This window comes from Pavona decussata, unplaced genomic scaffold (genome assembly GCF_977016875.1).
Source record: "Pavona decussata unplaced genomic scaffold, jaPavDecu1.1 SCAFFOLD_207, whole genome shotgun sequence".
Taxonomy (NCBI): domain Eukaryota; kingdom Metazoa; phylum Cnidaria; class Anthozoa; order Scleractinia; family Agariciidae; genus Pavona; species Pavona decussata.
Genome location: NW_028145612.1, coordinates 22202 through 44316, shown reverse-complemented (window position 1 = coordinate 44316; position 22115 = coordinate 22202). Strand labels below are relative to the sequence as shown.

Here is a 22115-nt window from a genome sequence, read left to right as displayed (position 1 = left end):
TTGGACACAAAATGCAGAACCCAACAAAATGTAAAACTGTCGTGCTCAGCCAATCAGGAGCGAGTATTTTCGCCGCTCGACCAATCAGGAGTAAGTAATTTGCCCTCGGTGAAAGGAAAATTACGAAAAACTGCCCTCTGTTACAACAAATCAGCATTCAGTAATTTTGCCCTCTGTTTTACATTGTTATTGTTGATGAGCAGTTAGCTGCATATGCATTAAAAATGTGCTATATAGCTGCAGAATTGATGAGGAACTCATAAGGTTATTACGTTCATACAATACGCAGACTTATATTGTGGAGCTCCGCTTTTAGGCTTGGCTAAATATATATATTACCGACCAAAAACCGTGTAAATGTGAATGTAAACTTCAAAAATCTTTCATAGCTGTAAACGGTGCCTGGTGCCAAATATTCTATTACTAATACTGTGGGTTCAACCAATGCATTTGTGAAGGACAACGAACATTTTGACTTCAAACGCAGTTTTTACCCTCTCCACAGATTTTATGTTGCAAGGGTGTTTCAAGGTGCTTTCTGTTATTTACTACCTGTCATTAGACTTACACCAACTTACATCTTCATGCTTCAGTGCAGCCTTGACGATCAGCGTCAAAGTAGCAATAGCAGACAACATAAGCACAAGCTGAGCATAGCAGAGCGGACAGCGCCAGGGGAAACCACTGGGGCTACCTTGTCAGGATCAGATCGGGTTGATGGCCCTAAGCAAATAATGGGAAAAATGAAAATGCAAAAAGAAAGATGTTAAAATTCGTTTTCTCATAAATAATAAGGGAGTAGTTATGAAACCTTGCTATGCAAACAATGGCGCTGCAATCGGTTATTTATGTTGGAAGAGCTGCGACCGTGCACAATGCTTTGTTCTAATGTTCACACTACCATTCAATATCGTAACAGGAAAGTTTCTATTGGTCAGTTGCTCCAACACTTTTGAAATGTATTGTGGTTTGTATACGGTCAAGACCAAAAATGCAAACAAAAACATAAAACGAAAACTTTTGTCAGGTTTCATAACCATTATGAAGAATCATTAGAAACTTTAGAGTGTTGCTGTTATAAAAAAACGTAATAGTCAATAATATTAGTTTGAAATTTCCAATCAGGCTAGACTTAAACAGTACCGTCACCATTCGGTCGGCTCATTTCAAAGGATAAAAGTTTTTTTATTTTCTATACTATGAAATAAAATACCAAAATTTCCCAGTGGGGGAATTAAGGACAGACTGATACGAGTGACTTACTCAGTTAGACTGCTCCTGCAATTTTTAAAAGTTCCTTGTGCTCCCAAGAGAGCCAACAAGCCCTTACCATTACCAAGCTCCTCATAGTTTCTCTGAGGAGTGGGTAATGTAAACAGCAACCCGCGCTATGCGTGGATGCACTGTTGAAAACGGTTCTCAGCTGAACATCTGAATTACTCTAGCTAGCTACATGTAATCTCAGTAAACACAAAAAACACAGTGAACCCAGAAAATAACGCAAATATGTCAGTGTCGTGATATCTCCTAACGAGAAAACAAAGGAAATCACTCGGCCGTGAAGGACGTTTGGAAATATAAAGGATATGATGTGAATTACTAGCTTTCATAGGTTTGTAATTGTTTAAATTTTGTAGCAGCTGTTGTTTGACTTCCTACATCACGAATGGCTTGACTTTATTTCTTATTGGTGCAGACTCTTTCAAGTCGCCGCAAAACGTAGTCGACGTAAACTTAGCGAACCCAAAGCAAATTAGCCTGCGTGGCACGCGCTTGAAAGGGGAAGGGAGAAGAGAAATCGGGCGCGCGCGACGCGAGGGGATTTCCGATTTCCCTCCTCCCTTACCTTTTCTAGCGCCTGCCACGTAGGCTAAAAGCAAATTAGCTGATTACTTTCGACGCGCAATTACCATATTTATTCGATTAACCGTCTTGTGGGCGATCATTTAATTTTGGGCCCATGAGGGTTGGCGCTTATTATTTTCCTAACCTTCAAAAGCGAGGACAGTCTTAGAGAATAACAAAAACAAAGGATAACAAGTTTATTTCGCTTGAACAAGACAACATAAAGTGCAAAATCGATTTAAATGTCCTTACAACATAGCCAGTCTTATATTAACGTCTTATTAATGCTGACAGTTTCGATGACTGTCAGCCATCTTTCTCAAAACTTGAAAGCACGAAAAGTGTCAGAAGCCTTAAATAGGCTTTTGAAGGTGTTGATTATTGCGATAAATGCACAAAGTCACTCTGTAGACGCCCGCTCCCCCCTGGTTTGGGGGTGGAGATCACTTGTGTCCATATGGGAGAAAGCTGATAGGCTCCCTCGTCCCTGTTCATAGTAGGAGTGTTCGATCTAATACATATGCTTTCTTCAATCCATCGCTTAAACTTGTCGCCGCCCTGCTCCCAATTCATAATATGATTGTTCTGACAGACGTGGTCTGTTATGGCTGATTTATGGTGTTCATTGGTAGAAGCTCTGCTAGTGGTTCTTGTGAAATTTCTGTTAGAGATCTTTTCTGCTTCCTTTCTGTGTTCTTTGATCCTGGTTCCCAGCTGTCTCCCTGTTTCACCGATATATACCTTTTCGCATTGACTGCCTGGAATTTTGTACACCACTCCAGCCTTTTTGTGCTTCTCATTTTTGTCCTTCGGGTGAACTAAAACCTGTCTGAGGGTGGTTTGAGGTTTAATCACTGTGGCTACCCTGTGTTTGGTAAATATGCGTCGTATTTTCTCCGTGAATGAATGGACATATGGGACAGTCACCACTGCTCTTGATTTTTGTTGTGCTTTATCATTCTTGGATTTATCTTTTCTAATAGCTTTCTTGCTGTTCATTTGCTCTTTGACCTTCTTTATTGCCCAATCTGGGTAACCACATGTATGGAGGGCTGTTCTTATGTGTTCTTCCTCTTGTTCCTACTATGAACAGGGACGAGGGAGCCTATCAGCTTTCTCCCATATGGACACAAGTGATCTCCACCCCCAAACCAGGGGGGAGCGGGCGTCTACAGAGTGACTTTGCGCATTTATCGCAATAATCAACACCTTCAAAAGCCTATTTAAGGCTTCTGACACTTTTCATGCTGGCAAGTTTTGAGAAAGATGGCTGACAGTCATCGAAACTGTCAGCATTAATAAGACGTTAATGTAAGACTGGCTATGTTGTAAGAACATTTAAATCGAATATTCAGTTATCTAGCCTGATGAATTTCTTCAAGAATAAAGTGCAAAAGCTAACATGAACAAGCCATAAACAATATAAAAGTTCATTGACTAACATATCAAAAAACAATTCTGGAAGACAACTGACGCTCCCCTTACTTCACGTTTAGGCTCGATTTCCGCCGCTCACTAGGGTCCGGGCTTTCCTCTCGGGGAGAAAAGGCCTGAACCCTAGAGAGCGGCGGAAATCGAGCCTACTTCACGTTGGGCTAGCACAGAAATGTTATGTTTTACGGTTGGGAAGGGGGTTATTAAGTTTTTGGCCTTTCAGGGTAGGCCCTTATTCAAGGTGGGAGGTTAATCGAATAAAAACGGTAATAGATATCCGCTCTGGTATAAGCATTTTAACCTTTCTATAATTATAACCTGCACCTTGCTTCGTACTTTCATTTATCGTATTTTTATTCTACACTCATATATTATATTAGATCGACACACTTAAAACTATCAATATTATTCCTACCGGTACTGGAGACATCCTTGGTCGGAGTACCAGTTTTGACTGATTCATGGTCTTGTGGTTTCATGGTCGTGGTGTACTGTTTTCCTTTAAAGGAAAGACCAAGTTAACTTAATATAATAATAACAACAACAACAATAATAATAATAATAATAATAATAATAGCAATAATAATAATAATAATAATAATAATAATAATAATAATAATAATAGTAATAATAGCAATAATAATAATAATAATAATAATAATAATAATAATATTTAATACTTATATTGCGCGTTTTTCAATACAAATACTCAAAAGCGCATTAAAATATTATTAATAACTAAATTAAAAACCAGTAAAATTACCCAATAAAATTACAATATTTAAAAATGGATTTGCTGAAGCAAAGACATGCAAAAATTACAGAGAGGTTTAAGGCTCGACATTTCGGAGTCATCTTGACTCCATTATCAAGAGAAAAAATCAGTTTGTGAACGCGGATATTTAAATAGGCTAGAGCTGAAAATCAACATATAAATAGATGGTTAAACAAATACTGATTTAATTCGCGCTAAAGCATTTGTTTAACCATCTATTAATATGTTGATTTTCAGCTCTAGCCTATTTAAATATCCGCGTTCACAAACTGATTTTTTTCTTGATAATGGAGTCAAGATGACTCCGAAATCTCTCTGTAATTTTTGCATATTTAAAAATAAATAAATAAATAAATAAGCTATTGTAAACTAAATCACACTACACCATGTGCCAAACACCACACACTAACCCTTTGTATTACGATACAGTAATGAAGCCTAGTAAGGTTAAAGGTACAGACTATGAAACCAAAGCACCGACTACAGTACAGTACAGTGGAGTGTGGTGCACATGACGGCAGTGCAATTCAGTGCCGTGCCGTATAGTAAAGTGCAGTGCAGTGCAGTCTAATACAACACAGCACAGTGCCGTGCCGTGCAGTTCAACACGGTCCAACGACTGCAAGTACAGCCGTAGCATAGCACACCTCAGTATTCTTGGTTTTCACGTGACGTCACCAAATTCTAGAATTCAAAACCGGGAGGCCTACAAAATTTTTACCTTCATCCAAGAAAAGATTTACTTAAAATATGTCTGTTCACAATTTCTTAGCTCGATGTCGTGCTTCCTTTTGAAAATAGAGCAGTTTCAATTTCCGAGTTTCCATCGTGCGTGACATCAGGAGGATGGCCGTGGCAGAGCTTTTCCGTATCTTAAAAATGACTCTTCGGGTGATTTTCAGCATTCTAAACAATTTAAGTTTGAGGAGAAATATTAATCTAAACATTCGAAAATTCACAAGGGCAAACAAACATCTTTTCTGGCAAAAGTGAACTCCAGATGTTTTTTCCTATTTCCGGCCGCCATGTTTGTGTCCCTCTGAGGGGCACAAACGTGGCGTCTCCGTACTATGCTCTATAAATTTATGTGGAACATTTTGTCAAATCGAGTACGGAATATCGCACAGACCTGACACTTGGACAGATGCCTTATTTATTTATCCTCTATACAATGTCAATTTCTTGACTTCATTCATGGAATGGTTTCGATTTTTTTTTTCAATGGCGTGACAGTGAAAACCGAGAATAGCTTGCGCAACAAGCGTTACCGTTTTTCGTTTGTTTGACCGCGCGGAAATTGCACCATTTCATGCGCATCCTGAAAATATGGAAATCGAGTTTTTAGAGCAGAAAACTCCACAGTACAGTATACGCACTGTACTACCTTGTTGAAGTGCAGTTCAAATGCCTAGAGGGTCAGGAGACTAAGCAAACGAGCAGACTCGAAATTGTGACCTGTTTTTTTTTTTTTGGACGTATGCAATGCTTACTTACCTTTAATCACCTCCAACTGAGTTTCTTTAATGTCATGGCTTTCAAAGCTATTGAAGACAAAATGCACGGAGTAGTTCCCGCCATCTCCTGCTGTAATGTTTTTTATCTTCAGCATCATATGTGATGCGTTGAATTTCTCAAATTCTGTCTTAAGTAAACAGAACTGCTCCAAGTCTGCGGAATCATCGGAGCACTTATATACCGAACCAGGATTCTTTCCAAGGAAACCAAACATCGAGTCATTTTTGTAAACCCGATGTCCACTAAACTCATTCAAGGACTCACGCGATATTCGTTCAAACAAGAGCGTTACTGTTTCCCCCTCATAACAGGTGATTCGTGACAGTGTATCAGCACCAGAAGCTGTGAAAAGAAATTTACACAACTGTTACATGTATAATTCAATCAATTGGACTCAAAGTTCAAACCATTACCACAATACTGATTAAGAGGCATGGCTGAATAATTAATTACAAAATTAGAAAAATGGAAAAATGATCAATTTTCCTGACCATTTTCTTTTTTTCTATTATATTTAACAAATTGACTTCAGTTTTTTATGCGTCTGTCCTCTTATTGATGATAAATTGCGTCATAACATTGTCAAAGTTGCTGTGGAAATCACGAGCCGCAGGCGAGTGATTTCCACAGCAAACTTTGACAATGTTATGACGCAATTTATCATCAATAAGAGGACAGACGCATAAAAAACTGAAGTCAATTTGTTTTTTACAATAACATGAATCCGAAAATGGTTAATTGTCGGGTTAAAATGAGGGGAAAAGACACAGTAAACAGCCGTAAACGTGGATTTTACTCAAATTGACGCGAACATTGTCAATAGCTTTTCTCGCTTTCTGATTGGCTACTTACAGCAGTCAATAAAATTTCATTGGTTAAAAAGTTGACAGTTTGACAGTTGAAGGTTGAAGTAATGAAGTTTGCAGCTTGCATAAATTAGAATTCTCACTTGCTGCAAAAAAATCAATCCGAATCAAATTCACACTGCGAAAACATGTTCATTGATTCGAAAACACGAACGCTTGAGCTTCACCGATGTGGCATGAATTGAAAATTCCACCGAGTGAGGCATTTGGAGCCATCACAGAGACTGTACTCGTCGAAGCAAAGTTGGGCCGGGCAGATAGTTGAGCGGTGATGACATTCGGAACTGGAGCTTGACCGTTCTGCAGGGCTGTTGACAGAATGTCGGAGCAGTCTTTGAGCTGGCTTGTAGACGGTCGTCGTTTGTAGCTAGCCAAGCTTTGCTCGCTAACATGGCCTGAAATACTCATTATGTGACGAGCTGGAATGCAGGAATCCGACCACAACGTAATGGCGGTTGCTCGTACACAGTGGTTTGTGTACGTCTTCGAGAGGTTAGCTCCAAGGGAGATTTCTCTCATGATCTTTGAGAGTCGGCGGTTGACACCTAGTGGCTTGTTTACATACCACACTGCATCAGAAAACCGGAATTTCGCATCTGACCTGGGCTTCTGGAAAAAAGCTTCTTGCTTCGGATTTAGCTTGCTTGCGTACAGTTGAAAACATGAAAATGCGTCGCCATCTTGGCCAATGCTGTATAGGCGAGTTTGCCTTTCCTCGCAGGTCTTCTCATTGAATCCACCCTGGTGGTTCTTTGTCAGCTCGTCATGGGACATCGTTATGAAATTGTTTCCATCAGCATCCTTGGCAAACTTGAAGCTGTCGCGGCGAAGTGAACGCTGACCTTCGCTACCACGACGACACCAGTAAAGGGTTACATAAAACCAAACTTTGCGAAGCAGGCCGTCAGGAGTGCGTCTCGTCGCAGTGCGTTTAATTTGCTCTCCAGCATTTTGTTGCTACGGCTGAAAGCTGGATTACGCGTAATTTTTACCGACCAGTTGTTGGCTTTGAGGTGCCGTTCAACAGAGTTACGGAAGCCAAGAAGCGACGACCTACTGTACTCTTCACCTGCTTTGGTGCGGGCCTCAGCATAAAACCGTCGAAGGCTTTCGTCTAGCTCTTCTTCACTCATTTCGAGCAAGGTTTTGTTTATTTCTCGCTCAAAGCACCAATCTGGAAATTAAACGGAAGGTGAGAAACTTACGTTTTCCAGGGAACAACAAGAATTCTAGCCGCAAATATTTGAAAGAAACTAGACTGTCATAATTGTTATTGCGTATCTTTACCTTCAAACATCTTTACAAACCACTTTGTATTTCGTTTAGAGCCTTTGGACTCCGCGTTTGCAACAATATCTTGTAGGTTGTCTCCGCTTAATTTTGGAAACCTAGTTGTTGTTTCAATTGCCTCGTTTACTAGAGCTTCTGCACAGGAGAGAAGTTCCGTATCTGACAATTCTATCTCTTTTTCCCAGTTAGGGAGAGTGTCATCTAGAAAACTACAGTGGAAAACATTAAAGTCCGGCGTATCGCCCTCCATCTTGTTACTTCAAAAGTTGCACAGATTTTCGCATAAATTAAAATTTCATCTGTCTGTACTCTTATTGATGATGAAAATTAGCCAATGAACGCGCGCGAATTTAGACAGTTATTGTAAAATCTGTACTTTAAAATATGTAAATATGATGATAAGGATAAGTAATATTTCCTTTTCCCGTTTTGGTTGGAAAAATCAAAAATTAGATTGGCCGAAGTGTGGTCCGTGCACAACTCGGCCAATCTTATTTTTGACATTTTCTCGGGCATTTGTCCTTATTCTTTGCGGTTGTTTTCGTCGAGGTGTACAACGAAGGCGGCCAACATCCTCTTCGTCCGCGTGACTCGCGGTGTCCTCGCTGATGAAGTTGTGATTGGATTAGGCAGGATGTAATCTCGTACCCTGATCTCAGTTGGTTCGGGAATGTCGACAGTTACAAATGTTGTGTAAAGTTTTTGAAGGTCATCGTAAGAATGGCCGTTGAGTTCAAAAAATACAAACTATAGAATGTGGCCAAGACGATCAAGCGAGACAATTTGTGGTAGTATGTCGGTTCTCCATTTTATAAACATTTTGCGAGTCCTTGAAGCTCCGTCACGATCGATCGCAGTTTTGCCTTTCAAACTTAATATTGAACACCAGAAACAATTTGTCTTCAACATAAGGAATTAACTAAGGTCGCACTAGTAGATACAGTCTCGGATACACGTGAAATTCGTTTAAAACAGGACAAAAGTAACCTAGCAGGAAAAAAGCCGCACGCCGCCATATTTGTTTTGACTTGTTGGTCTCTCTTTTATCGCGTGTTTTTCGCGCGTGACGTGCGATACTCAGACCTGCTCACCGCGCGAGGAAACTGGTACCAGCCATCTTAAATAGCGCCTTTAAGGTTTATCTTAGATTTTTTGACAGATATTCAGGGTTAAGTTTCATAACAGGAACTTACAGTGATTGTCAGTGAAAATAAAAAGAAATCGTGGCCACGGTCAAAAATCGATTTCGCTTATACTTTGTCAGTTTGAAGGCCTAGGTAAGTAACTGAAGGATATACAGTTAAGCCTGGTTCACACTATCGATATAACGACATAAGCAAAACGACATAAAAAGGTCATTATGTCGTTAGTTTTGTAGTGTGAACATGTAGACATAATGACATAATAGCAACATAATGACATGGACATAACCACATATGGAAAAAAAAATTATCTTTTCCTTGCATGTTCCTTATGTCGTTATGTCTATGTCGTTATGATGTTATATTTTAGCTGAAATAAGTGTGATAATAAGTGACATAACGACATAACAAAGAACCAATCAGAGCGCCACAAGATTTGTCGAACCCAGTTCGCATTAGCACAATTTTTAATATGGCGGCTACTGTGGAGTTGACAGACATGACGTAGAGAATTTATTGGCATTGGTGCGGCTCGTGTAGATGAAGAAGAACTTGCTGAAGCGGTTCGAACTTATCCAATGTTGTATGATTATAATAAAAGCATAAAGGAATTTAAAGACCAATAGAAGAAAGAAAACGCGTTGAAGAAGGTTGCAGTCCTGAAATAGTGGACGCTCCCACTCTTTTCTTCTAGTAATTTTTTCGCTTGGCGTCGTCGAAGAAAAAGAAACAAAATCATCGCAAAGGCAACAAGCGTTTCTTCCGCCATATTTAAAGTATTCTGTTCACCTAACCTTATGTCTTTATGTCAGTGTTCACATTACCGGCATAAGCGATTATGTTGTTATGTCATTATGCTGTTATGTCGTTATGTGCTAGTGTGAACCAGGCTTTAGTTTTGAAAATCTAAAATAATCCAAACTCCGCGAGGAAAAAAGATGACCGGTAGTGGCTCAAATGCTCTGATATTAAAGAAAAAACAGTTCAGTCATTGATGTTTAGATTTGCGGTTTTAAATCGTTAGGATCTAGCAGCACGTTTGCACGAACGTCGATCAAAGTTCAATATGTACAACTCTCGCGTATAAGAGAACAATGAAATGATCTGATTAAGTCAATAAAAATGTCTTACTTTTTACGACATTTACAGGCTAAGATAATATGAAGTCGTGTTTAGCGGTAACAGTGAAATTCACAGCAATAAAAAAAAAAATACACTTTCTCAAAGTCGCTCGCTCGCTTCTCATTGCGCTTCGCGCTCTCTACTGAGCTCGACTCTAACGATCGCGCTTCGCACTCTCTAAGCTCGACTTGTAAACAAGTCTACAATAAGAAAAAAACAATCATAAAACACATTGCGCGGATCGCGCGACATAATTTGCACATTCCGATGCAATAATTCGGCATGGACAGACAATCCACGCCCTGTTGCTTCGCTTTAATTCTTAGCCTCGTCAATCTCGTCGAGTGTAGAGTAGACTTGAAGACATTTGATTTGTGTTAATCATTTCTTTCATTCAGTAACTTGACCCCAGAGTTGCAAGTACATTGCTTTTCATATTTATAAACGTAGGTTTCAAAGTTTTAAGAGCGTCTCGGTTCGCTTAGTAAGCGCCGAACTCGGCCAGCTGTGAAAAGTTCTCAGGCTCGTGCACAAAGTAACAAATAAAAATCAATGACTTACCTTGTGAGAAAAGTCCCAAGCAGCAGATCAAAATGTTTATTGCTTTCCGATAGAACTTCCAATCCATCCCTTCAGTAGGTAAATAATAAATATTATGTTGCTGTGCAAGCACGTCCCAAAATTTCCGGCTCTAGCTGATTTCGCAACAATACGATGACTTTGCAATTCTTTTGTTTTCTTTGTTTTTATATTTTTTGTAACATTGGCTACCGATGCATTATACGTTCTAATGATAACACCATATCGAATTTGAGGGATTCGTTTGATCTAGCTCAGTATTTGTGTCTCTGAACTTCACCAGGGAAATCAACTCAAGAAAAGTCTGGAAAATAAAAGTTCTATTTGATACAAACAAAGAATGCGGAATTTTCTTCACCTGTCAAAGAATCCAACTAAGAATGACATAAGAGCAATCAATAGATAATTTACATACTCTGAGGACTTCAATGTATGCATGTCTTGCGTACTTATTCGAACTCGTCACGTTCCCTAAAAATTTTTCCGTTGGCACGTTGAAGTACATACTAACAAAACTGTACCTAGTTTATAGTTTATTAAAAACTCCATTGCAGTTAAAGAGCTGAATTATCGAGTACAATTTACAATCTTAAGGCAGCTATTATCTAACGTATAGTAATTTACAGTTACAACAATGATAATAAGAATTGAATTACCTAAAATATTTACCTACAACACTTAAAAATCTTTTTTCCCTTAATACAAATATTATTGACAGTGAATAGATTACAACGTACACAGGAAAATTTACATACTGTAGTACCTGGTACAGACAAGAAAAAAGGAATGCTGACCTTCATACTGAGCAATGAAAATCAAGTAACATGATCGTGCCGGCAGGGAAGCATACTTTACAATTTCTTTGGCCAAAAATATGAGCAATGTTAGCACCTGACGGCCATCTATGATGTTGCTCATAAAAAGCATCCATTGGGCTGAACATCGATTAGAAAAAAAATTACTGTTGCTAACGGTAGGCAAAATTACATTACAAAAGAAGGTGCTGTAGGTTAATAACAATCTCTGCTGTTATGTTTTATATAGAATGGCCTTTTTTTTTAGCCTATCGTGAATTCTATTTTCTTCCGTTTGTGGACGTCTGAGTACATCGAAAAGCGACATATTAATAAATTTACATTTTACACTTCCTTCAGTCTTTGTTGTCTGTGCCCGGCCGTTATTTTTCTCTCTTCAAGTGCTGTTTTGAAGGTTTACTACTGCCAATTCCTTTGATTTCTTTCTTTCTTGCTTTCCTCGATATAACGTAACTCACTTGAATCTTAATCTTATGCCTCTACATATTTATCCTTACTCTGTCTCATGCGATATTTTACAGGATGTTTCTAACCACAAGGCGTTACTTGCAAATAAGATAGTGGCCTATTCCTCTAGTAATATAGTGATCACAGATTTACACGCACGGTTTGAACATACGGCTTGAAACTTTTTTCTATTTTAGATAGCACTAAAAGCACTGGTAGGTCAGACTTCCGGCATCATTGCACTGTTTTCACATTGTTGGGGGAGCAGAGATGGCTCAGTGGTGAGACCACTCACCTCCCACCAATGTGGCCCTGGGTTTGATTTCCGGAGTCGGCGCCATATGTGGCGGTTGACTTTGTTGTTGGTTTTCGTCCTTGCTCCAAGAGGTTTTTCTCCGGCTACTCCAGTTTACCCCTCTCCTCACAAACCAACACTTCCAAATTCCAATTCGATCTGGATTATTGTCAAGTACTTTATCATGAGCCTCTGGCTCGGGAGATTGCACAATCACTCCCCGTGTTGTTGACATTAAATTTGATTATTATTATTATTATTATTATTATTATTAAATAATAATAAAACCTTTATTACAAAACCTCAATTAAAATCCTATTTACAATCAACTTGCTGTTACAAAAAATCCAATCAATTCATCGAAACACTATTCATTCACAAATTCTAAACCTTAACCTTACATAAAAGAAGAGGAAATAGATATAATTAATAATAAAAGTTCAAAATTCTATAAAATAAAGAATTCCATTATGCAGAGATATTAAGATCATATAATCGAATCACACTATTATTATTATTATTATTATTATTATTATTATTATTATTTCAATTGGGCGCTTATTGTGGCTTCACTGAGCACATTCTCCCTGCTCACAGTTCACTGCCTCAGTAAAAAACCGGAATTCTCCCCAAATTAAAACTAGTATAAAGCCGTTAAACTCACCTGTGATACACAAAGTCAAAATGACGAAAACAGGCCATTTCCGAGTTGCTGTGAACCTCATTATAGGAGGCTAAGTGCAAAGTTTTGATTGAGATAATTATTTTCCATTCATTATATGCAAACAAAACTAATTTTTAGATGAAAAGCTTTGCACTTAGCCTCGCGTTTAATTTATAACGACGTTCACAGCAACTCGCAATTGATATTGGCCCATTAAATACAACGTTGATTTGCCAGCTGCGAGTTGAAAAGAGGAGTGGTTTTTGTTTCGGTCGACAGTTGGCACGCTGCTTCAGGTGAATTCTGATGAGCTAGTGTTTATACTGTTCAGTATCAACAAGACCGAACCTGAAGGACATACAACCCAATTTGCTTAATCGTCGTGTGTGCGTTTTGAATAATGCATCTGACAGCTTACAAGCTGACAAGTTTACGAGAAAACTAGTTCTAAAAAACAAAAATCATTGCTCGAGGTAAACCTGAAGTGGACCAATAAATTGAGCCGGCTGGCATGGATACTTTTAAAATGTATGACAGAAAGAACTTTCTTATTCGAAACGTGTGGCTATTTGCATTACAAAGTTGGCAAATCATGATCATGTGAATAAATGGAAAAATAAGTACCGACTGTTTTACTTGTGGTACTGACACAACAGTGAAGAAATATAATTCAGATGCGATAATAGATCTCTAAAAACCGACCTTTCAAGTCATTCAGTCTATTTAATTAAGACTTTTGAGAGTTACTGTTTTAGTGTAAATAATAATAATAATAATAATAATAATAATAATAATAATAATAATAATAATAATAACACTTAAATAGCGCTTATCCGCATGCGTTCTAAGCGCTTGTAAAATGTAAACTGTATCTTACATCACGGGAAGTATTAGTCAGCTAACTAAGTCCATGAAGCCTCAGCTGCAGAGCTGGATGAGCTACATTAACTTGTTTCACTCACCGTTGGGCTGAAGGAACTCACAACCGTCTACCTTAAGCTCAAAAGAAAGAACTGATTCGTCAAAAACAGTGATCAGATGCTATTAATCTGGAACGACGCACCTCTGTTAAGCAGACGAACTTTCAAGTAATAGCCGTACTACGGTGTATATACTAATCTGAGCTGTGAATACTTTTATCGGATTATAAATAGCCTTAGACATATCACATAAGGTGGCGCGTTGTAAGTCGAGTGTATTAAAGGCACATTGTTCCAGGTTCCTAGCACAGTCAACTCCCCTTATTGCGGACACCCTCGGGACCGCGAGTTAGTGTCTTTAATAGCGAGAGTCCGTAATAGAGGAAATTTATTTCGGTCAAACGTCTGTAATCTATTTTTGCCGGGGATTGAGCTGCTGTCCGTATTATCGGGGCGTCCCTGATAGTGAGGTGTCCGCAAGGCGAGAGTTGACTGTAGTTGATTTTTTTCTTAAATGAATGACCTCTCTGGAGCTCCGTTTAGCGTGGCTCTCATATGGCGAACTGTGGGCTGGATTTATGTCTCAATATGTGGCCCATAAGGGATGCTCCTTTTAAGTCGTCCACGATAGCGATATACTAAGATTACTGTCATGAAAATTATTAAAACAACAAATCCTGAGACGATCGTCAATGTCAATAACCATTCCCTCGACAAATGGCCACTGGTACTTTCTGAAGTTGTTCTGCTGGACACTGGAAAGAAAAAAAAAATTTCAGCTGGATTTCATTTATGGCAAGCTAGATGTCTTCTTAAGCTTAAGATCTTAATCTTAGTTCACGTTTAAACATGGACACCGCTTTCAATTTCTCTGAAGGAAACTGAAGGAACTACAGAAAGTATAATAATATGACAAAGTACCTTTCTAAAAAATCCAAGGGATTTTACGAGGGAAGAGGAAACCACAAGTTTGAAATGATTTTTTCAGATGAACATACACAAATAGGAGTATAAAAAACCTGACGTATTTTTACAAGTTGCGATTCCGTGCACGAGTGGAGCAGTTACCAACACTGAACTGACCGTTATTTCAACATTTCTATGGAAACAAACAAATTTTGTGGCCGTTCGGCAAAGCCGGTCATACTTCTGACATTAATACAATAGGCCACATTTCCCAAACTAAAGGGACACTGTCAGGGTGATTTAATTTGCTGTATTTTGATCAAAACCGTGTTCAAATATTTGACAAAGGACCTTGCTTCCGAACATAAAATTGCTGTTGGGGCGCCGGAAGAAAATATGAACGGATTTCAAGGAGGAAGGACAAACCATGATCATGTTTTTCGCGTCTTTTCTATAGTATAATACACAAGAAGAACTTGGAAAAATTGGCCAATTTGTTCCAGTTCCAGTCCAGCCAGATATAACTATTTAATAGTAGTTTCTGTACATTAGTAGGATTATTATTAACAAAACTGAACCATTGTTTTGACGATTCCATCGATTAAATACATTTTCTGGCTATTTAAAGGGAACCGACACAAAAAATAGTTATTTCATTTTTTTTACCTGTGTTTTGTACTGATTCTTGTTCATCGTCAACAATAACATTAACCTCTTTGCGGTCTTCCCCAGCCGCGTTATTCGCCTTGCAGAGATACACTCCACTGTTATCTTTCGTTACTTGTCTCAAGACCAGAGTTTTATTTTTTATTAGTCTTCCATTCCGGCTCCATGTGACTTGTGGGTCAGGTAGTCCCTTCGCCTCGCATTTCAAATCCAAATCGGCTCCAGTCTTTAGGCGAACGTTTCGTTTTAAGGGGCTGGTAATTTCGGGTGGATCTGTTTGTGAGTATAATGATGTGAAAGAGTTTTAAAGAAGAGCTTTTTGCATTTCTCAAAACTTAACATATTTTTCATACATAATTATGAATCGTGAGAACGTTCACCCGGTGTTTTATAAACTTATTTTAAGAAATACGGGGGAATATGATCGGAATGGGCGGACAAAGGATATACACAAATCCACCTACGTGATGGAGTAGCTGTGATTTTGAAGGGAAATGCCAAATCGATCTTGCTCTTTACCTGTGCAAAATGCGTCATGACCAGTTTTATGTCTTTTCTATAAGCTTTAATATTATACAAAACTTATTACCGTGCAGAAGAAGCATGACAACGTCCGTCAAGGGATTGCGGGCCAGCCCGAGCTCAACTTGAAGTGCGTATTGTTTCTCCTCCAACGCACTTAAATTGTGAAGCATGAACGCCACTTGTAGACGAGACATGTTAAACTTGCAGCTTAATTTTTCCTCGAAATTTGGTTGAATCAACACTTGTCCTTGTTTGGTGATAACCATAAGTTTAGGCATAATGTATCCTGTTGCTTTCCAGATCCCAAAAACCACCTCCACTACGCTGTCATTCCAAGTCGTTCCCGGCCATAGTGTAAATGTATAGTTAAATGTTATGTCACCTCCGCTTCTGCCAATCAAGGGACGGCTTGGCCTTGAAACAATTTTTGGACGCTGTTGCTGGTATGACACTAATGAGTTGGAAAAAGAATGGATGGGAGGATGTCATAAATTTTTGTCTTAAAAGTCTGGTTAAATCTCAGGGAAAACAAAACAAAACAAGAAACTTGCGTGTAAACTGTATTATACGCGAGTAATTGCCTCAGCTATGGTTATGTTCTGTGTGAAACCAGCCTTAATCGTACCATCTCCGGGATAGGATAAAAGAAAGTGATTTGTACTTAAACGCTTTATCGATGTGATGCGGAGCGGTATTTTCAGTTAATCTTTGTAGCACTTTATTCGGTCACTGTCTCGGCAATTGCTAGGGGGTGGTAGAAGAATTCAAGATTCCCGGATATTCCTCAGTTCTAGGTTCCAGATTTCAGGATTTCATGGCTGCCTACTTAACATTGTCTTTGAGATGAGCTTCTCGCCGCCTCTTATTTTTGCATAGCTAAGTTAAGTTATGACGAACTTTAAGGCTGGGATGTCGATGCAGACACAAGATAAGAGTCCATACCCAGTTCCTCCTTATTCCTATTATTACGTCGGATTCGTTGAATAAAATAAACAATGAAGGAAATCTGCCAAACTCTTTAAGTACGTACGTTGTCAAATTTATGCTGTTTTTCCTGTCATGGTCTAAAAAAGCATAAATTTGACAACGTACTGAAAGTGTTTGGCAGATTTCCATCATTGTTTATTTTATTCAACGAATCCGGTGTAATAACAGAATCTAAGATTATAGTTTTCTGAGAAATATAGGAAGCCCCCGGGAGGAAGCCTAGTCTAAACACTTGTCACACTAATCCAAAGCAGACACGTTACGCTTGAATGAAATGGTAATGAGATGCCAATTTCTGAGAAATCCAGCCTGTTTATATTTTTCAAATTAGCGTAACTCGAACAAAACAGCCACCTCGACTGTTATAATTTAAATTGTCTGTTTTACCGTACCGCGTGTTTTGTTTTTTGTCCTTTGTTGAAATCTCCTACCTTGAAAGGAGGACATAATTCACATCTCACAACACGGACAAGAAACGATTCCATCGCTGTATGATCTAACCTCGTTTTAAGGGGACTTCCCCACTTGTGGGGAGGAGGTAATACGAGTCCCCAAAAACGACTGCGTGGGAGGCTACTGTATGATCCTTCCTCCTTAGGGAAATAATCATGTCTGTGCTTTTTTATTTTTTCTCTCTCTTCATGTGTTGCTGCCATTTTCTTTCTTTCTTACGTTCCTGAACTCACTTGAATATACTTCTCATTTGTTCCTCTACCTCGTCTGTTCGCCGACGATATTAACAAAACAGGATGTCTTTCACTTTCACTTGGCGACTTTGCTGTAACTGTATAACGAATTGCATGAGGCGATTCTTGTAAATAGAAGACTAGCTTATTTTCTCTAGAACTGTAGTGATCGCATTTTCGCATGCGTTTATACACAGTTAGGTCTTTGGTTTGTGGCTCTTTCCTATTTAAGGCTGAGTGTTATAGGACAACTAAGTAGTTCTTCCGGGTTTTCAGTTGGTCGCTCGAGTTTTCTGTTTTCAGATTACTGTGGTACTAAATCTAGTCTTAAATTTACTCACAGTGTCAGTAAAAATGGTCCCAGAAATCACCCCAAACATCGCCAACAATTCTATTGTCTTTCGCGACACGTACTTATGGTGCCAAAATTTGCAAAATGAGGCATAAAGACGGTGAGTTGTTCCCACGGGAGTAACAGGTAACTGGCTTCGTTGTTTCGGGCTCGCGTCGTGAAGGAGTGTCATTTGCTGTATAATGAGAAAAGACCACAATAAATCGACTGAAATTTTGGAATTGGGGGTGTGGAAGGGGAAGGGAAACATAAGCACCCATAAGGCAATCACAAAGAGAATCCATATTTTAATTCTGGAAAACTTGGTTTGAGATCAGGCCTTATAACCTTAAAGTTGATTAAGTTATTTGTCATGTTACAAATGGTATGTCAGTTACCTGAATTTAAGTCTACATTAATTGGTCGCCCAGTGTTGTCTTCCATATGTAGTGATTTCAATGTGAGTCCATAGGTCTCTGCAAACCAGAGTGCTTTTTGTGCTTTGTTCCTACAACAGTGAAAAAAGTATAGCATTTAGAGCTTTGCACTTCTAGAGGCTTAACTGATGTTTTGTTTGCTCATTTTAATCCTTTGAGTCTTGGAAATTATGCTGGTCCACTAGATTCATTTTGTTATTTTTTCACCAATGTAATTGTAGCTGATTGTAGTTGGTGACTAGAAAGGTCAGAACTTTTTCATCCTGAAATTGTATCTGATTGTTCTCATACCTTATTTCCCTGAGGTGGCGCTGTTGTTGTCGCAGCCCAACTTCCTCAGTAGTTTTGCCTTGATGTCCATCCTGTCTTTGGATACTTCTAAGTTCCATCATGGCGTTATAAAGCTCTGTTGCCTTTCCTATAAATGGCAGAGATGGTTACTAAGAGTCCAAAATTATCTTAAACACTTTCCTTTGATTATTATCAACATCCCCAGTTGATTAATCCAAAAGGAGTTTAGCAACTGAGCTCATAAACAGGAACCATAAGGGGCTATGTTTTTGTCTGTGTATTTGACAGGTGATTGTTTAGATCTATCTATTTAAATGGATGTTGGGGTTTTTGGAATAACTATTTTACATCTGAAATTTGCCTATTAACTGAATCCCGGGAACTGAATTCCTATTTTCTTCCGGCACTTGGTGATAACAGCTAAAATCGGTATCCGGTCGTTTCGCTACCGTTTAAGTATGAAGATGTGATTATTTCTCGTTTTTAAAGTGAGTACGGTTGAATAATTATCCTAGCTGTTTCTACGTTTCACAGTGATTGCATGAGAAGTAAATTGAGTTTAAATACTAGAGGACGTGTCAATTTTAAAACGTAGCGAATCGACTCAACTGCAGTGTAGCGAAACGACCGGTAAGCCTAAAATCCTATGTAGACTAAAGAGAAATTGTAACTCAAAGAAAAAAAATATACAGACGCCTATTGCATTTGGTTGACCCTATTAAGTAACAGGAATACACACAAAAATTAAATGAATTGTCTCGTAAGCGGGTTTTCTAGTTACTGAAGTATCAAATCGCGTGTCAGCGAACGTTATCAAAAAGGTCATATAATGGTCAGTAAAATGCAATGCAAGAGTATCGTACCTTCTATCTCCTGGTTCAGTTTATGATTTTCACTAATCAATTGCTCCTCTCGTTCTTGCAGCTCTTTAATGACTTCTTCTGGCCCTTGGGAAATTTCTTCTGGATGAATAGCAACACTGCACCAAAAACGAGATCGCACGGCGCGACGCTCGTTGCCACCGGATATGTTACGGATCTTCTTCACGATGTAACCAACTCTACTATTTACGGCGATTCCAACGCGGGCCAACGAAGATGACGAAAGCTTGTACCCAATTTGAGGCAAATTGTATTGAAGAGCTTCAAAGACTTTGTCTGGGTTTCCACTGAGTTTACGCATCTGCCAGAGTGCCTCTCCTTTTATTTGTACATAAAACATGGGATCGTATTTTCCAATCGAATGTCAGACAACTCGCCCCCCAGACAACTAGCCCCAGACTACTCGCCCCCTGATATATAGACAACTAGCCCCCAATAATGAATATGTAGACGATTAGCCCCCAATGAAAACTTGTATTTTTTTGAGCTGAGAAAGTAATAATTTCGTGAAAGAAGAATGCTCTGCTGTAAGAGCATACGGAGTTGACATGTGTAGGAATGCAGGATTGATCGGGGATTCTGTGAGCTCTGAAAAGAGCTCCCGATCAATGCGCTGCAATTCTTGTAAAGAAGCCATTTCGAGAACTCAGAAGCAGTAAATACTTTAAGCGAGTAATGTAGTCGAAAGTGACTCTATTGAAGCGGTAAACATTTAAAGTACCCCGCGTCAGTGTATTCTTATTTAAACAATGCTTTTGTTTGAACAAAGCCTTTGAAAGTTTTTTTTTTTTTTTTTTTGCATTCTAAAGGCGATCATATTTATTAAAGAGAGTTGTACTCACAAGCTAGTCAGCACGTGGTCAATATGACTACTGAAGGATCATAGCGATTGCAGTAATCAAGGAAATGTCATGAAATTTAGTAGCATGCAGCGCAGGTGACCGGTTATTACGTAATTAAAGTTCTATTTCAGTGACCTTTCATGCGAGGCACACGCCATTTCAATGCTTAATTACAATGACTTGCCCACTATTGTTTGTGGAGGCGGAGCTATGAATTTATTAGAACTTTCGCGGTAAGTTTAAAACGATAGCTCGACTCCCGTGGGAGTACCGAAAAGGTTGAACTCGCAAGCAATTTCAGAATTGTGGGGGTAGGTCTCGGAAAAACAGGAAAAAATAATACTTCTAACCGTCGGATTCCTGAGAAAACTCAGCTGTGGAATCTTCACATGTCAAACAAAAATAACCATATGAATAGTTTCGTGCTTACCCCTTATTTCTTCAAAAATTTCGTCCAAAAGTGTTAGTCCCACACAAACGGAGTGCCGAAATAACTACTTTTGAAGCACGAAATAATAATACTTCTAAGGCAGCTACAAATATATCGAAGGTCACATTTGCTTTATTAACATCTCTTCTACAAAAGCAATATAAATAGTAACTGGTAAACGGAACAGAACGCTCATAAAAGAAGAATTTAGAAGCGCTACTTCGTATTTTCTGCCAACTTTCTTTATTGTTTTGTGTGCTTTGTGTGATGAGATTTCAAATTTAGCACCAGCGAGCGTAACAAAAGTCCCGGATATGTCGCGGCATTGTGGGCGATGTTAAACAAATATCAAGCAACATATTACACTTACCTGAGATACACAGAGCCAAAACAGCAAAAATTGAAAACATCGTCAGTGAGTTGAAGACAAATGTTTTCATTGATCGATGGACGGTTGGCACGGCTGCCTCAGCTAAATTTTATCAGCAAGTATTAATACTGTTGATTATGAACAGGACCGACCGAATCGGAAGGAATACACCCCGATTTGGTTCGAAAGTTGTGTACGCGCTTTGAATAAAACACTTAAAAGACCCCGTCTTCAGTTCCGAGAAACATGTATAATTTTCTTATTTCTTAGAATATAAATTCCAAGAATATTGATTTCACTGTTCATTGTTTATGGTTCACACTCTTTGAAAACATCATGTGTTTGGTGACGTTATAAATTATGCGAGTAACGTGTTTACCATTTCTAACCATCTGGTATCACTTGCACTGACGCTTTCGGTCAGCTAGAAATTATGTCGGTCAAAAAGATTCGGGAGGGGGGAGGGGAGGGAAGAGAGAGAGCTAAATAAATCGAGGGGGTACTTAATATTAAGTTTTTCTTTAAATGAACTGCTTTAATTAATTTGGCAGTCTTTATATGGAGAAAAATTAATTTACAATACTGATTGTCCATGCAAACGCAAGCACGTGGAGTCAGAAATAGCTTGAATGACTCAACGGAGAAGAAACCGTTCTCCTATGTTGATGCCAGTGTACTTAAAGGTAAAAAGATTACAAACGTGACAATAGAAACAAGCTTTCCTTTAGATATTCGTATTATTTAAGACAATGAAGCGGACAAAAGCAGTGGGCGACTATATTCGGGAGAGGGTGATTTTTGGAGTGTGGACACCTATTCGCGGAAAGACGGCAAATCAGTGCTAAGCCGACGTGTAGCTGGACAAAAGACTAGACAGGATATAGGTAAATAAATAATAATTAGTAATTTTATGTGTCAGTGTCGATGAATTAAGTCTTAGTAGACTAATAACTTTTAGTTACTTTCGTTTCTCTGCATGATAATTCGGGGGTAAAAAATATAACATAAAGAAAAAGTAAAATCAAACCTGGGATGAAAATAAATAACCATTTAT

The 22115-nt window shown here is 38.7% G+C and overlaps 2 protein-coding genes, 1 long non-coding RNA gene and 1 pseudogene across 3 annotated transcripts in view; 1 reads left to right on the top strand and 3 right to left on the bottom strand.

Moving 5' to 3' along the window:
• Positions 1-598: 598 nt before the first annotated feature.
• Positions 599-5942, bottom strand: LOC146460701 (uncharacterized). Its single transcript, XM_085087609.1, has 3 exons — positions 5549-5942; positions 3695-3778; positions 599-723 (listed from the first exon to the last, which is right to left on the bottom strand). Exons 1-3 carry the CDS (start codon positions 5781-5783, stop codon positions 614-616), a joined length of 429 nt encoding a protein of 142 aa, XP_084943735.1. The 5' UTR covers positions 5784-5942; the 3' UTR covers positions 599-613.
• LOC146460695 (uncharacterized) overlaps positions 2280-22115 on the top strand; it is a 41686-nt gene continuing 21850 nt past the window's right edge. The window contains exon 1 of the long non-coding RNA XR_014857537.1: positions 2280-2328. This is a non-coding gene — a long non-coding RNA (uncharacterized LOC146460695). The remainder of the gene's footprint in view (positions 2329-22115) is intronic.
• LOC146460700 (uncharacterized) lies at positions 6568-7839 on the bottom strand (annotated as a pseudogene).
• LOC146460699 (uncharacterized) lies at positions 12360-21305 on the bottom strand. The gene is made up of 4 exons (XM_085087731.1): positions 21062-21305; positions 15871-16257; positions 15282-15554; positions 12360-14464 (listed from the first exon to the last, which is right to left on the bottom strand). The coding sequence occupies exons 1-4, from the start codon at positions 21129-21131 to the stop codon at positions 14286-14288; spliced, it is 909 nt and encodes a 302-aa protein (XP_084943857.1). The 5' UTR covers positions 21132-21305; the 3' UTR covers positions 12360-14285.